The sequence below is a fragment of the Doryrhamphus excisus genome, chromosome 22 (genome assembly GCF_030265055.1).
Source record: "Doryrhamphus excisus isolate RoL2022-K1 chromosome 22, RoL_Dexc_1.0, whole genome shotgun sequence".
NCBI lineage: Eukaryota > Metazoa > Chordata > Actinopteri > Syngnathiformes > Syngnathidae > Doryrhamphus > Doryrhamphus excisus.
The window spans coordinates 2,209,383-2,225,885 of NC_080487.1; the positions used below are offsets into that span (position 1 = coordinate 2,209,383).

Below are 16,503 nucleotides of genomic sequence, written 5' to 3' on the forward strand. Positions count from 1 at the left end.
CTGTCATACTCTGAATTTGAATTTTTAAATATAATTACGAATCTTCACCAACAGTGTTATAACAAAGTTATCAGTTAAGTGTGACAAATATGCAAAAAAAAAATTAGGAACACTTTTTCAGTCAATATTCTTCTGATATTTCTTTGGTCTCATCTTCCAAAGCGACTCGTAGAAGTACTCAATTGTAGGTCTAGATGATATCGACCGTGTGTGTGTCTGTGTTCTTTCTTCTGTTGTTTTGGTGTGGTGTTATCTGTGGGGATGTGTACAGCGGATTTGTATTTAAAATTGACATCCAATGTAACAAATGTTTCTGTGTGTGCTAAACATCCAGCTGTTCCAAGGAATTGAACCAGTGGGAACCTCTGACAGAATACGGGCAATCTAAAGGCCATTCCAACCCTTACCTGGTGATGGAATGTGCTTGGAGGGTCTCCAACTGGGCTGCCATGAAGGAAGCCCTGGTACAGGTAGGACTCAATCCAAATTGGTACACTTAAGGCTTGCTGCGCACATGAATCGGTGCACTAACCTCAAACGGGCTGACGGAAAACAGGAAGGATCAAGAGTCTAATCAAAAGTCCCCACTAACATCATCACATATGCTGCAGAGCTTTCAGGTTTGAACCCAGCCAGTCAGAGACTCAACTCCATTTTCTAAATGTTATCCGTTCAGTTAACTGGTGTCTTATATACCGCAAAAAAACTAAACCTGATATTATATTAGACTGTGCTGTCCCACCACGACCACCAGAAGTTGTGGTACTGCAGCTTGTTAATTTACCGGCTGCATGTTTGCTAAGCGGAAACATAGACAGATGGAAAGCGTGTGATAGCACCTGACATATAACAAATAATCCTGCTTTGCTCTTTCAAGGAGACTTGGAACCAATCCATTGAGTCGTGAGTAAGGTGACACCTAATTAAATTGTCTGGATGGCAACACCAATTCCACTATATCACCGTCTTCTCGCGCCATTCCTCCTTTACCAATTTTAACTTTTAACTTAGTTCATCTTTACTTTTTCATCTATTTGTTATCCTTCCCCTCCTGTTTTGTTCCTTCCTTCCTTCCTTTCTTCTTGCACTGTTACCCTCTAATATTTACAACATCTTGCCGTGTGAATAATTACCGTGGCATCTGCTGCGGGGTGATTTGTTTTACGGCGGCAGAGAGGAGCATGGCTTTCCTCGCTAGCTCAGAAGCGAAATCCAAATGCCCCGGCTTTCAATTAAAGCCGGCCCTTGATAAGGCCGACCCTGTCTCCAGGACATTCATCAACCGTCACCCCTGATAACAGCGCTCTGCCCAATCACTTTACATTTCCTAAGAGCCAATGCAAATACACACCTACGCCTCCTCACTGTCATGCCCTTTTTAAAGGAAAACTACACTTAAAAAAATACAATTGTCAATCATCCACAATCCTCATGGGAGACATGAACGCACGTCTTTCTTTTTTCTTTTTGTTCTAAAGATATGAAAACAAATGAAAGGAGACAGCTCATTACCGCACGTAATGGGACACATCTATGACGCCTACAGAGACTGCTATTAAAACAACTCCAAAAACCTCCAAGGTTTTATGGTATTACATACATGATGTGACCATGTAGTAACATTCGTGATAACATGAAATACTTACAGTATTTTGCATATTACTTTTGGATAGATTTCCCTTATTAACATAGAAAGGAACGCCTGCACCTAGCGTTAACTTTTCCAAACTCCAAAATAAAAATACTGCAGCAGTGGCGGTAGCCGTGCCTTTTTGGTAGTGGTCTGAACCACTGTGACTACGGCGCTGATGCACTGCAATGTGGTGACGCTAGTCGCGAGATGGCTAGTAGCTAGCCGGTGTGTTGTTGCGAAGTGTCAATGCTCCATTAATGTAGTTTAATCGGTGTAACCACTGTATGTTGTAATAATAACAACACTGTCGCTGCAGCTTGGTTAATGTGCACATCACATAATGTCTATTTTTATCTGTTTATATCTTTAGAATGCATACAAAAGAGAGCCATATGTGTTCATATCGAACACGGGGATCATGAACGATGGGAAAAAATTCCCGAAAAAGTTCAGTTTTCCTTTAAGCACTATAGTTACAGTAACTCCATATTCACTCATTAATTTTCTCCCTGATGTAGTATACATACACAAGAGTAAAATAAATGTGACTTTGAAGGCTCCCTGGGGCCGTTGCTTGTTTTGCACTAATCAACACAGCATTTCAGTCAATAGTAGGGCCTTTTCCCCTACCGACTCATCAAGTTTATTAGTTATGTGACAACATAAATTGGAAACTGTGTTCTTGTTTTCATACAAAATAGCTTAAAATTGACCCTTTACCTTCTGTACTTTTCATTTCATTCTAGCTGTGTGCGCTATTTTGCATATACTACTGTATACACAAACCGTTTTGGCAACTAGGGCAACCAAAGATACTCTGTTAGTAGTAGAAGGTAGGAAGGTAATGTAGATTTTCTACAGCAGTATGGATACTGTTTACTTAAAAATGTCTCAATATACATCACTACCAAGATCTTGCCTGAAGTTAATGGTGGTGGTGTTAGTGGTCAGGGGGATGCATACTGTGTTATTATTATGTGGGCAAGTGTTATTTTGGTATGATTACCAGTGCGTGGAATTGTTCATCATTGACAATTTAGCTATACACATGCATATTAAAATATGCATATTAATTTCCAGGTAGAGCTGAGTTGCCCCAAAGAGATGGCCTGGAAGGTCAACATGCACCGTGGCTACTTGGCCATCTGCCACCCAGAGGAGCAGCAGCTCAACTTCATCGAGAGGCTGGTGGAGATGGCATCCAGCCTGGCCATCCGGGAGTGGAGGAGATTGCCTCATATTGTTTCACACGTGCACACACCGCTGCTGCAGGTATGTATAACAACTACCGCAATTCCGATGTATAAGCCGCTACTTTTTCATCAAAGTGCGATGATGACTGAAAGGCGGCCACAAGGGTGCCACTGTACTGTGGTTGTTATGAAGTCCAGACGATAAATCCATCGGAAATAATGTGTAATATCCAGCAATTTCACAAGTGACCTCACATAAACTTTACGCACGGTAGTGAACACTTCTTCCTCATCCTCTTTTGGTTTAATGGTGCAACCATGACAACACAGGCTTACATGTCATATCCACTGACATAAATTAACAGAGATACAAATACATTCAATGTACATATAAAATATCAAACAATATAAAAGTAAATTTAAAATGCTGCATTGTTTTCCTGGAGATGAATAAAGTATTTGTCTGTCCGTGGACCCATTGCGGAATACATCATTTGGCATTAATACGCCTGTACCTTTTTCCCTCCAAATGTATTGGGTTCGTTTTATATACCGTTTATATACCGTAAATGACAGTACTCTTAAGAGGTTGTTTTAAGAATATGCATAATGTAGGCTGACGGAGAAGCCTGCAAGAGTCCGTTTGTTTATTGCCGACAACTGAAAGCGATGCATGTTGAGAGACCATCAATCGCCTGAGACATTGCCTTGTTAAGTAATGCTGATAACGGATTCTGGGGCCACCACTCATTCCATTTTGTAAAATTGCATTAGATTATTGACGATTTGGGAGGGGATCAAAAAAGCTTTAAGCCTCTTTAGTTCCTCCTCAAGAGATTAAAAAAGACAGGAGAAAAGATGAAAATGGAGAAAAAGGAGAAAGAAGAGTTAGTTTAGAAAGGCTGTAATTACGTCCCTGCCATCAGATAGCACTTGATTAAATACCTGCAGCCGAATTACATTTACATGATGAACGACACGTTCCCAGTGAAGGTTAGAAATGGGCCATCAGCTGATATGGCCTGATAATTGAGAATAAATATTGCATTGCCTAATTTATTTTGTTTGGGAATGATCTATTTAAAAATTGGAAAGGTTTATCCTTTCAAAATGGGAATGTTAAATGGGGTGACTACTTCATTATTGTTTGCGTGGGGGGTGTTGTTGCATTTGTTCAATCCAGTTATCTTTGCTGAGGTAAAACAAGCTCTTTATTCCTCTGTAGTCGGTCTAGCAGGCTGTTATAAACCTCCACTCCTCTGAGAGAGTCTCACAATGAGAAGCACAGACTCTTCAGATACCGAAGGGTTCAAAAATCAAGTTATCAAATCCTGCCTCCCGGCGATGTGTGACAATCAATGGACGGTCACCCTCACCATCGATTGGGAAGACTGGCGTTAATATTGATTGATGAGGAGTTATAATGGAATGATTGATTATATGTTCACAAAGCAGCTTTGGGCCAATCAATGATGCTTCTTTTCACAGAATGAGATGGAATACCTTGCTTATCATTTTTACTCTTTTCCCCATTGACACATTCTTTGAGCATGGAACTTTTTACACAGCCAAATATATAGGGGCCCCCCCCACACCTTTTTTCACCCTCTTCCCCCTTAATATACTAATTATTTATTGAAATTTTCATCACCACCAAGTACATTTTGTATTTTTAAGAGCTTATGTATGTTTGCACTCACCCTCATTTGACATTTGACACATCATTTGTCTGCCTTAATTAGAAATTGCATTACTTACTTCTTATATGGTCAGATCAAACATTTTTTTACTATTTGCTATTTGGCCAACAGACATGCTGGTGAAACAGTTGCAACTACTTTAGTTTAAAAATTACCTTTTAGAATTAAAAATTAATTAATTTATAGTCTGGAAACCCGAGCATGCATAGCCATCCAAAACTTATTTCAGGGCATCGTTTAAGACAGGAGAATACAACATTGAAACAACATGTATAGATAAGTGGAAAAAGCATAATAACTTCTCATTTTTAGACAACATAGTAGTTGAGACTCAATCAACAGTGCGTTTACTGGGCTATGTATTCATTTTTGGTTTCTTTTTACCACAAGTACACCAAGTTATAAAATATTCGCATTGGTTGCAGTGGTACTTTTAACTGCCAACTCCCCCCCCAGGCGGCACAGCAGATCATAGAGTTGCAAGAAGCCGCTCAGATCAACGCGGGGCTGCAGCCAGCCAACCTGGGCCGCAACACCAGCCTCCACGACATGAAGACTGTGGTGAAAACGTGGCGGAACCGTCTGCCCATTGTGTCTGATGACCTGTCTCACTGGAGCAGCATTTTCATGTGGCGCCAGCATCACTACCAAGGTAAGGACCCACAATGATCAAATGTATGGCTTGTGCATGCGTCCAATGTTGACTCCCTCATAATAAACACCGGGACAAGGAAATCCACTTTCATTTATAACTGATGTAATGAAATTGTTGTTGTTTTTTTTAATCAACATCATCACCATGCTCCATTTGATGTTCAATATGTTCATATAGATGAGATGCTGAGATGTTCATATCCCAGATGTAATTCTTCTTCAGTGACGGCATCTGTAAAATACAAATACATGCCATCAACATTCAGTTTTTTGTCTCCCTGCAGCCATAGTGACGGCATATGAGACCAATACACAGCATGATCCAAACAACAACAACGCCATGTTGGGAGTTCACGCCTCAGCATCTGCTATCATTCAGTATGGCAAGATAGGCCGCAAACAGGTGAGTCATGGAGACACTGAGAGGATAGTGTCGTCTTTACAGCTGTCACAACATTTCCACAACATCATAGATGTCTGTATAGAATAAAATACATCTACTAGATCTTCTGTACATACAGTGGTGTGAAAAGTCTTTGCCCTCTTCCTAATTTCGTAATAAGTTTTTTGTACGTTTGTCACTCATAAATCTTTCAAATCAGCAAACAAATGTAAGTATTAGTCAATGACAACTGAGTACAAAATGCATAATAGGTCCCCTTTAATCTGTTCCATAATTAGATTACCACATACTGAAATACTGTGGGATTTTAACCTTGTTCTCTTATGTTCTTGCAACACGGAACAGGGCTTGGTGAACGTCGCTCTGGACATCCTAAGTCGAATCCACACCATCCCAACTGTGCCAATTGTCGACTGCTTCCAGAAAATCAGACAGCAAGTTAAATGCTACTTACAGCTGGCTGGTGTCATGGGGAAGAACGAATGCATGCAGGTGAGCGTCGGGAAACGGTTATCAGTCTGCGTTCCTGACGTGTTGGTGAATTGTCCGTCAAAGTGAAAGCTAATTTACATGCAAAAAAATACATACATGGGTTTTGGTCTGTAATTGTCTGTTCCGGAGTAGGACTCCACAAACATGTCCTTATTAACTCAGTCAAAATGAACTTGTTTTATTTGCATCGGATTCTATTCCTCTATCACATTCCCTGCAGCTGTCTCGTGAAATATTTTATTGGAACAATATATGGTAATTATGAGCGATGAAAACATAGCAACTGGTCCACTCTCATTTAAATCATTCTAATTGAATTCCCTTTAGCCCTCGGTTGCCATTGAGCCGACAGATTTGATCACATTGTAAAATCGCAGCTTGTCAAAGCAGGAGCTATAAACTGAATGCCGCAGCCATTTTCTTTTCATATTTGATCTAATATTTGCATCCAGGAGCAGATGCCGCTTTGATTACAAAAGCTATTATTTGGGTTTAAGCATTTGGGGTAACTTTTGGTGATGTCTTGTAGCACCAAGTTTTGGTGTAAATGTATCTTAGGGGCTTACACTTAAGCCCACTGAGAGCTCTGATTAATAGAACTGGTTCAGCACACCACAAGCCATTAAAAGTGCCAGAAGACACCCTCTCTCTTTCCCTCCCCCTTCAAATCTTCTCTGGCTCGCACTTTCTCTTCCTCTCTCTCTCTCTTGCTACACATCGTTTGTCACAGCGGTGCATTGGGGACAACTAATCAGAGGCTCCCCATAATGGAATCTTAGGTCCCTTAACACTTCTCTTACATCTTAATGATCACCTGTGATGATGGCAGCATCCAGCACAGATTGTCATCTTCTTTGCGACGTCTTCTTCTTATGTGTCCCCCCCCCCCCCCCCCCCCCTTGCATGTCTGTCCGTCAGGGTCTGGAGGTGATTGAGTCCACCAACTTGAAGTACTTCACCAAGGAGATGACGGCCGAGTTCTACGCCCTGAAGGGCATGTTCCTAGCTCAGATCAACAAGTATGGATGCCACGTTTCTACTTTTGCAGCTTCCATACTTTACATCATCTTTTTTGACTATAAGGTTCATACGCTAAAAGTCCTATTTTAAATGCTTTTTAGGCTTCATAACCCCGGAGAGGTACTGTTATTGTTTTGAATGTTAATATCCATCACAGATGCATTAAAATGGACTATATATGTAATTTACAATGGGGGTTGAATGATTGCCAGTGCTCTGTGTATCAATCGTTTGTATGAGCTTGGCTTGTACTGAATGTGGACCATCATGGCCGTTCTCTCAGTACTCCATACCCCAATTCCCCTCGTACCTATTTTTTTCTCCCAACCTCGTCATCTTTGACGTGACGTGCTATCCTGAGGGGGCGAAAGACAAATTGAGGAAGCCTTATTAAATGTATATGCAGCTCAATAATTAACTGGAGGCAATTTGCAGGAAACTCTGCGATCAGCAGAACTTGCCTTCACCTCAGCAGGGTTTATTGCAATCATTAAGTTTGCCCTAACCGGGGGAGAATTAACAGCAGAGTGGTGGTTATGGGTGGAGAGAGCTTTATGTTCGTGTGTGTGTGTGCAGCCATGTGTGCTAAAGATTTTTGGGATCGTTCAATTTAACGGGTGTCAAAGATTTGACAGGCTGCTGGGTGCCGCGGCTCCTGCTGTGTTAGCCGGTAGAAACATTTAATGTACTTTAGTACTAGCAAAGTGACAGTGGCAACCCCATTAAGCATTACCAGAGAGTCTTTGGCTCTGACTCCCACAGCAATCAAGCTCCCATTTCTTAATCACATGCCAAACTGCCTTTCATAATAACATTTCTTAATTGATTGGCTGGGGAGACATTTTGCTGTATGGAAGTGGGAAAAGTAGTTTGGAAGCACTCCGACCATTCATCTCACTGAGACTTTTTCATTGACAGGCCTGTCTACTTGTTTTGACTTCAGGATAGCACGCCTCAAGTGCCGTGTTTATTAATCAATTGTAGAAAAGTGATAAAAAAAAATATTCAGGCCTTATGCCAAAGAGTGGTTAGAAGCCGCTTGGCGTGATGTAAACTGCTGATGACTCCAAATAATTGTCCCCTTCAGCATGAACGGTGCAGTCGGGTCTGCTGGCACTTCTTACCTGTCTTTCCCCTAAGCATGAGTTATTGAATTTTCAGGATTGGAAGGTGTGACTACTAGATTGTAGAACCAAGATAAGAAAAAAATCCTCAGGATTCCCAATGTTATCAACCTGCAGATTTCTCTAAGCTCAAGCAATGCTCTTCATGGTTAATGTATTTATACACCGATAGATATTCTCCTCACTATCAGTTTTTGCCTGGCTATGCCGTAGTCATTTCAAATTAAATAGCAAGATTCTGAGCTCCTATATCGGCCACCATTAAGTACATTGATCTTGACCGGATGATATCATTGAAGTGTACTCATATGGTATTATATGAAAATACCTCAACCCTGGGTGACCATGGGTTCACACCGAGTTAAATGCTTACCTGGTGCTGCCATGGTAAATACAGCCAATACAATACAATTCTAACAGATGCAGTGATGCTCAGTCTTCAATCCATTTCCTTTTGTGCTCTATGTGAACATGGATCAAAAGATGTTTTTATTTTTCATTCATCTTACCCTCTTCAAGCCCTTTTCTACAACTTCAACCTTCCTTTTCTCTGTTTTGTACACACCTCCACTCTGTTGTTGCAGGTCAGAAGAAGCCAATAAAGCCTTTTCAGCTGCAGTGCAGATGCACGATGTCTTGGTGAAGGCCTGGGCGATGTGGGGCGACTACCTGGAGAACATCTTTGTGAAGGACCGCCAGCTCCACCTAGGAGTCTCTGCTATTACCTGTTACCTTCACGCTTGCCGCCACCAAAACGAGAGCAAATCCCGCAAGTACCTAGCAAAGGTGAGAAAACGTTGCAAAAAAATACCATGTCAAACCAGAAATATCTTTAAAAGAGTATAATTTATCATTTTTTTGTGAGTTTGAAAAAAACATTTGAACATTAGTCTACTATGGACAAAATCTGTGAACTGACTTCTGTAAAGTATGTCCAAGTAAAATTTAGACAACATTGTCCCTTGAAAACATAGACTGTAGTTAAAATGTGAGTGGTGTGCACACTTTGGTCAGGCACTGCAAAATGCAATATTTCTGTATTACAGCTACGGATGTTGGTCATGTATTAATGATGTGCGCATATGGATAATTTTACTGCCTTCATGGGGGCTCAGCTGCCTTTGGCTCCCGTTTAAATTGTACTCTGAGCTCGAAAATGTATTAGTGTTTATAAGCTTGAGCAACCACACTTCTGCACCTGCAGAAGCATTTCTCTCCTCATAAGACCATTTTTCCAAATAGGGTCATTGTTAATTCTCCAGTCTCCAGACCCCATCCAGACCATACATTATTGCTTCTGATAGGACGAAACACATTTTATTCCACCATCAGCCTCAGTCGTAATTTGATTGCTCACAGTCCAGCAGTCGTCTGTGCGGATGGGTTCCCACGGCAGATCAATGGTGAAGTGGAATCCTCTTACACGGACGCTGACGGTCTAATGGCCTCCCCTGACACTCCAATCTCACCGCCCTCCATACGGGCCAACCTTTTTCAAACAGTCAGACTAATGCTATCGTACTCGCCAGTCAAGCACACCCAGTGTGGGAGGTAACAAGGCAGGCTCCTTGCTAACAAGCATAGCGCCTACTTACTCAGACACACTCCAAGACATTCATTGCAGCTCCTTCACAATTGCTCTGGTCCCCTCTGTGCTTAAGCACTATACTGTATGCGCTTCCTTTATGGATGGGGGGGGTGCTTTTATCCTTGAAAGGATGCAACATCAAATCAGCACCAAATTTAAAGCGAAATTGCAGTACATTATGCTACTGTAAATTATTTCACGCCGGCTTGTCTTGGCTAAGCGAGTGTTATTAGGTGACATTATCCTTGTCTGTCATAATTATGGCTGCGGCAGGCTTCAAAGACCATTGTGATGTTCTGTTGACCCATCTACCCCGTCCCTGCCGGTACAGTCCTGCCAAAGCGGTTTGGCAGTGCTTCACACTGATGGATAAAGCCGGTTGACTAGTCATTACCAGCAATTATGTGCAGTCTGTAACCTGGTCGCTTCACAGAAGTGTCTGCAGGGGTTAATGATAACTTCACCCTGGTGTCAGTGCACACAGTTTACCTCCTACGTTGTTTCAGCTTTTTATGGATGCAACAATTAGCCAGAAAGTGCTTTGCATCACTCTCAGACCCCCCCCTCCTGCTGTGCAGAGCCGAAGACGACACAGTCTGACTAATGATAGAGACATCATCCTGGCTGCTTTGTGTCAAGTGGAATTTTCCCATGTATCTGCTCTTCATGTTCACCTTCATCCCTTCTCACACTTCATTTCTAGGTGCTGTGGCTCCTGAGCTTCGATGACAAGAACACCCTGGCAGACGCCGTGGACAAGTACTGCATCGGAGTCCCGCCCATTCAGTGGCTGGCGTGGATACCACAGCTACTCACTTGCTTGGTTGGTTCTGAAGGCAAGCCTCTGCTCAACCTAATAAGCCAGGTACAAACATTCTCAATCTCACATAAACGAGTACACCCTCACATTTCAGCAAAGATTCTATTATCAACGAACCGTAGCTCCTCAGTGCCAGCAGCCTTCATGTAGTTTAGACCATAACTCTGTTGGTTGAAGGCATGTAGTCATTTCTAGTGGATAGTACATCTATGCTGCTATACAGGCTGTACACTGGCTATTCAGAAGTTTATCCCATTTGTATTTCTGTAGTTTTGCCCCTTGCTGAAATGTTAGCAATATAATAATTCGATGAAAGCGATCCAAACAGCCTCATGTTGGGATGTTGGCCGCCGCCATTTATTAAACATGTTTGTGTTGTCTTCCTCCCTCTATCTATTCAGTTCAGCACATCTGCTTCCTGTGTTAGCATCTGTGTTCATGCGCCGCTCCCTAATCATGACGAATTAACTGTATTCACCCCCAAAGTGGCCTGTCTCTATCCTGCATTATTTTTTTTTTTTACCAAATTAAGCATTCAAATTCCCCCACTTCCACTTTGACACCTATTTATTGGCTTTCACTAAACCCCGGCGAATTGGATTTCAAATGATTTGCCCAAGAAATTATAAAATATAAGTTAATACGGAACGCATCCGCACGACAAGAACAGAGCAAATAATTAATGCGAGGGCTAATTTGCATTGCTTAATGGAGTATTATTTCTGCGCGATTTGAAGGGGGTTGATCTTCAAACATCCATCCTCTCTGCAGAGCAGGAATCACATTGAGGAGAATTACTTTTTTTGGCTGTTGATGACTAGGGAACACCTTCATCCACTGGGAGAATGTCTGAGTTTTCAGTCAGTTTGTCTCTTATGTCTGACTGACTGATGAGTGTAGAAGGTCAATGTAATTAATTGCAATGCTTTTTATGCAAAGTAAGAATTCCATTTTAATACTTTGTCTCTACCACTGTCATTAATTATTTAGATTTTTTTTTGTGGCGGGATGTTTAAAAAAAAAAAAAAAAAAACTTAAACTGAAAAATTGATGAAGGTGAGGCAAAGAGCGCCCGGGGGTAGGCTGCAAGACGTTAACAGAGTACAGAAGTTAACAGAATATCAACAGCCCATCTAACGTGCTTGCTGCCCACTTCTTGTCAACCATTCAACCTCTTTCCATCAAGCCCGCCTTGGCTTCTTCGCTCGGCCTAACTTCACTCTTTCACTCTCTTCAGCTTTACCGTTGCTCTTAGCTGCCACTTAGATCTTCTTCCTGTCATTGCTAAGCCCCCGCCCTTGCTGTTACATCTCATCTATCTTCCATGCCTTAAATATAATGTGCACATTGAGCTCAGGTAAACAGTAGCAGACAATAGTAGAACTGTTTCCCCACAATATGCTGCAGAGTACTGGAGTGTAGATTGAGGGCGCTTATCTCCTGCTGCATCTCACCACTGAGAAATAAAAAAAAGAAGGAAAAGAGTGGGAAGGAAGTCTTATAGCAAGACAAGAAAGCAACTCTATCAGCTCTTTTTTACAACATAGTTAATCCCATCTGTCTCATCTGCCATCTGTGTCCTCCTCCTTGGTGTGTGCAGAGTGCTTCCTCTACCAAGCTATGGCCCGATTCTCTCAAATCTTGATTAGTCACAGGAGAAACCCTTCTCTGAGCTGGCCTAGAATGGAATCCTGTCACTGAAAGTTCTCAACTTCTTAGCTTGTCCACTATCACAGGGCTGTTGTAACTAAAAGTTATCAGAGGGACGTTGTATCGAGCGTTCAAAATTCATCTATCAGACAAATATATAGATTCTCGTTAGACAGCATGATTGTTGCACAGGTGTGCTTTGGGTTGGCCACAATAAAAGGCCACTCCAAAATGCATCTGTTTGTTGTCCAACACATACACCTTCTCATTCCATAACCCGATCCGCAAAACAGGTGCATTTCATTGTATTATTATATTATTATTTATATTAGATTATTCATTTATATGCCTCATCTGTCATTTCTCTGTGTGTACCTAGAGAAATGTTTACATTGTTGAGTCCAGCTATATTCAACAGAGTGGCGTGTGTATATATTTGTTGAATATAGCTCAACACATAAATGGCCATCATAAAGTTCTTTTCCGCATCAATACACATAGTCAAAAGTTTCATCAAAGCTGGTTTGCTTTGTTAGAAACACTAAATACTTGGCGGAAATACTTGGGTTACCCAAAACTGAAAAATAATGTGACCACAAAATGGGCCAACAATTCAAAGCTGCTCTGCAGAAACGGAGGTTGATCAAGCCTTGGCAGTTGGTGCAGTTCGTTCCTACCGGTGTTCCAAGTTCTGGAGAACTGAGTACCTCCCCTGTCACACATAATACGTGTTCGGAACACACTGTGGAACAGCATTGTACTGCAGAAATTAAGTTATTGCTACAAAAATGGCAAGAAAGAAGTGAATTAAACATGTCGGAGAGACAGGCCATATTCATATTAACACTTAAAAATGCCGGTTTTACCTGCAGAGAAATTGGAGTGTTCTAAAAGGTTTGACCGATAGTGTATATTTTATTCATATTCGTCTGCAGATGTTCCTTTGTTTCATCAGATATTTTAAAAGTTTTAAAAACCCGTGTTAGCAGCATGGCATACCTGAAGAGCAAACTCTGACCCAAGGCCATCTTATGAATTATGCACTAAAATCTGCACTTTGGTGATATTTTATCACATTGCAAGTATCTCTTTTTGAGGTGAATTCTTTGTTTTCCCAACTTGTCACCTCTTTCTTCAACTATTTAGCTCCCCCAATATTGTCAGTGACTTTTCTTAAAGTCTTGAGGGCAATTTCATCATCAATTGCCTTCACTTTTGCATTCCCGCTCCCCTGACGCAGAGCTTCAAACATTCCCAGTGTTACAGCAGAGGTCTCTGGCTGCATCAGAGTGATCTCTCTCGACTCGCAGACAAGCACTCTCTCTCTCGTTCTCGCTCTCTCTCTCTCTCTCTCCCATCTCCTACCGTTCCATCTCTGTCTGCTTCCACTGTCTCCTTTCAAGTCCTCAGGGGGGTTGATTCTTTGAAATGTAACACGTGACCCTCTTTTATCCGCCAGGTGGGACGAGTATACCCCCAGGCTGTGTACTTCCCCATTCGTACCCTTTACCTGACGCTCAAGATTGAGCAGAGGGAGCGCTACAAAAGTGGTAAGAAAACATGGCTGTCTTCTGTCGGTACTGTGTTGAAGCATTGCTATTTGAACGTATGTACGCAGTGGCACAAATACTGATGAGTTTTGTTAAAAAATGCTGTCCCTTAGATTCATCGGGGCAGCAGCAGCCCACTTCAGTAGGAGCCCAGTCTCACACAGGGACCTCGGATCCAGGGCCAATTAGGGCCACGGCCCCGATGTGGCGATGTAGCCGAATCATGCATATGCAGCGCGAGCTACACCCCACCTTGCTCTCCTCCCTGGAGGGCATCGTGGACCAGATGGTGTGGTTCAGGGAGAACTGGCACGAAGAGGTGAGAACACAAGCGCTGGTTTCATGTGTGTGAAAATAATACAGTTGACTTGATCGTGTCCTCCATCTGTGCAAACGTGTGAATGCAAGTCGGTGCAAGCAACCTGATAGTCCACATAACCCCAGCTTGGGTTTTGACTCAGTGACTTCCTGTTATTCTACAAGGTGTTAGGTGGCGTATTAGGCCAAAAGTGGGTCACTTCACCATTTATTTTCGGGTATTTGATTACGTGAGCACCTGGCACATACTAAGATAAACCACCATAAAGCCATATGGCCTCATTTTTTTGCAGTATAAACATGAACATGGCCACGAGGTACTTGGCATCTAATCTATACGTAGCAGGTTCTAGAAGCTGTGTGAGGAAAACAGGCACCAGGAAGGGAGATGGGGGAGACGGCGAAGATGAATTGTTGACAGAAGTTGACGGTTTTGGGCGGGATTACTTGCTTTAGATCACTGCTCTTTCCGCTGTATTTTATCATGACTTGAGATTAAAATACATATTTTTTTTATGTGACCTCAGGTTTTGCGGCAGCTGCAGCAAGGCCTTGCTAAGTGTTACTCCGTGGCCTTCGAGAAGAGCGGCGCGGTGTCAGACGCCAAGATCACGCCACACACACTCAACTTTGTCAAGAAGTTGGTCAGCACATTCGGTGTCGGCTTGGAGAACGTGTCCAACGTCTCCACCATGTTCTCCAGCGCCGCTTCTGAGTCACTGGCCCGCCGTGCACAGGCCACGGCTCAGGACCCCGTCTTCCAGAAGATGAAGGGCCAATTCACGACAGGTTGGTTCCACAACAAAGAACTCGCTACTTGAAGTATTCGCTTGTGAGTTAGTTACCTGCGTTGCTTTTTAAATGAACTCAAGGATCTGTTGTTTTTGATTTCCATGTCATGCCTCCACCCCCCTTTCAAAAACACACACACACACACACAGCATCCCCAGCCAACCAATAGCAAATAGCAAAGTTAATTACAGTTGATCCATGTGGTCAGTTTCAGCAGTGATAGCCCGATCTCACTCATGGGTCAGCAGCATAAAACTCTGATCGCAGCACCCCTAATATTGAGGATCAGCTACAGGATATAGGCGTATCGAAGTAGAGAACGATAAAAAGTCAGTGCGGGAGGCAACAAGATGACAGGTGCGACGCCATTAGCGTGCAAAAGCGTGGCGGCGACACACAGACCAAGTGAATGAACAACACAAACAATGATGCGCGAGGCTCGGGGCGAGCGCTCTGATGATGAATCTCACCAGATGTTGCGGCGCCAGCTGTGCTCACGCACCCAGGCGTCATCAAGGCTTCTGCCTCACAGCGAGCCTGTCCACCATCGCTACCCAGCTGTCCCCACGGCCAAGTGTGAGCCCCGCCGAGCAACACCCAAACCGCACAAGCTTTCGCCAAAGCGGAACAAAAAGGGTTTACAGAGCGACTGAGCAGCCAAGCTCCCATTCCTCGCACCGAGCTAGTGGCTCACTTGCTTTCACAGGGTTTGTGGGCCGGAAAATATGGGTTTATGTGAGCATATATAACATCTGGCAGCAGGGAGGCATTCAAATCCAATTATGGCAAATGCTATTTGCATGAGTTGCTGTTTTAGTCATGGAGCTGTTTGGGAGACTTTTGTCATCTGCATTTTTTTCTGGAGTAAAAAAAAAAAATCTCATAACATTTCTGTTTATTGAATTCTGTGTGTTCTGCCCTGCAGAAAGCCTTTTAGGGCGGGATAAGTGTTTAGTCGCATATTGGCTTTGCATCTGCTAGTGACAGCTCTGGGAAAATGAATGTATGTGGCCTCGGTGACAATTTCATTTCCCTACAGGGATCAAATGTCAACTATCACTCTCAGCTTTAGCTGTAACTTTTACACGTCTTGCTTGAAAGCAGAGTCCCCATCCAGCTCCTATCATACTGGTGCTGGCGTCAGCCACCTTACAGGACACAGTGGAAGTGGACTCCACCCAACTACGCGCATACAGTCCACCGGGTCAGCGTGGGGTCAGCAAATGATGTCTGCCACACAGAGATCTACCCCCATCTTATTTCTGATCTATAGATTAAAGCGGCAGCCTGTCTCCTTTGCTGTGTGTCCTCAGGCAGGCCGATAGAACTGAAAACCAGCATGGGTTTCAGAACACGGGATCAGAGGGTAAACTTTCTCAACCTCATCTGACTCTCGCTTTTCTTTTGATTATGTTGCTGTCTGCCGAGTGCCTTTTTTTAAAATTTATGATGGTTATAATCACTGTGAAGGTGCTAAATTGGCATTGTTTGCTGTGGACTCGCTCAGTGTTGCCACTGTTAATACGGAAGGTGAATTGCAGCCAGATGGACAGCAAGGTTCGCTAT

The 16,503-nt window shown here is 42.8% G+C and overlaps 1 protein-coding gene across 2 annotated transcripts in view; it reads left to right on the forward strand.

Annotated features, from left to right (window-relative positions):
- trrap (transformation/transcription domain-associated protein) overlaps positions 1 to 16,503 on the forward strand; it is a 57,285-nt gene that overhangs the window by 32,946 nt on the left and 7,836 nt on the right. For both annotated transcript variants that reach the window (XM_058062239.1, XM_058062240.1), the window contains 11 exons: positions 335 to 470; positions 2,714 to 2,905; positions 4,983 to 5,178; positions 5,465 to 5,583; positions 5,929 to 6,075; positions 6,994 to 7,094; positions 8,804 to 9,005; positions 10,511 to 10,672; positions 13,737 to 13,827; positions 13,941 to 14,146; positions 14,673 to 14,934. In XM_058062239.1, the coding sequence (XP_057918222.1) occupies positions 335 to 470; positions 2,714 to 2,905; positions 4,983 to 5,178; positions 5,465 to 5,583; positions 5,929 to 6,075; positions 6,994 to 7,094; positions 8,804 to 9,005; positions 10,511 to 10,672; positions 13,737 to 13,827; positions 13,941 to 14,146; positions 14,673 to 14,934 (1,814 nt within the window). The remainder of the gene's footprint in view (positions 1 to 334; positions 471 to 2,713; positions 2,906 to 4,982; positions 5,179 to 5,464; positions 5,584 to 5,928; positions 6,076 to 6,993; positions 7,095 to 8,803; positions 9,006 to 10,510; positions 10,673 to 13,736; positions 13,828 to 13,940; positions 14,147 to 14,672; positions 14,935 to 16,503) is intronic.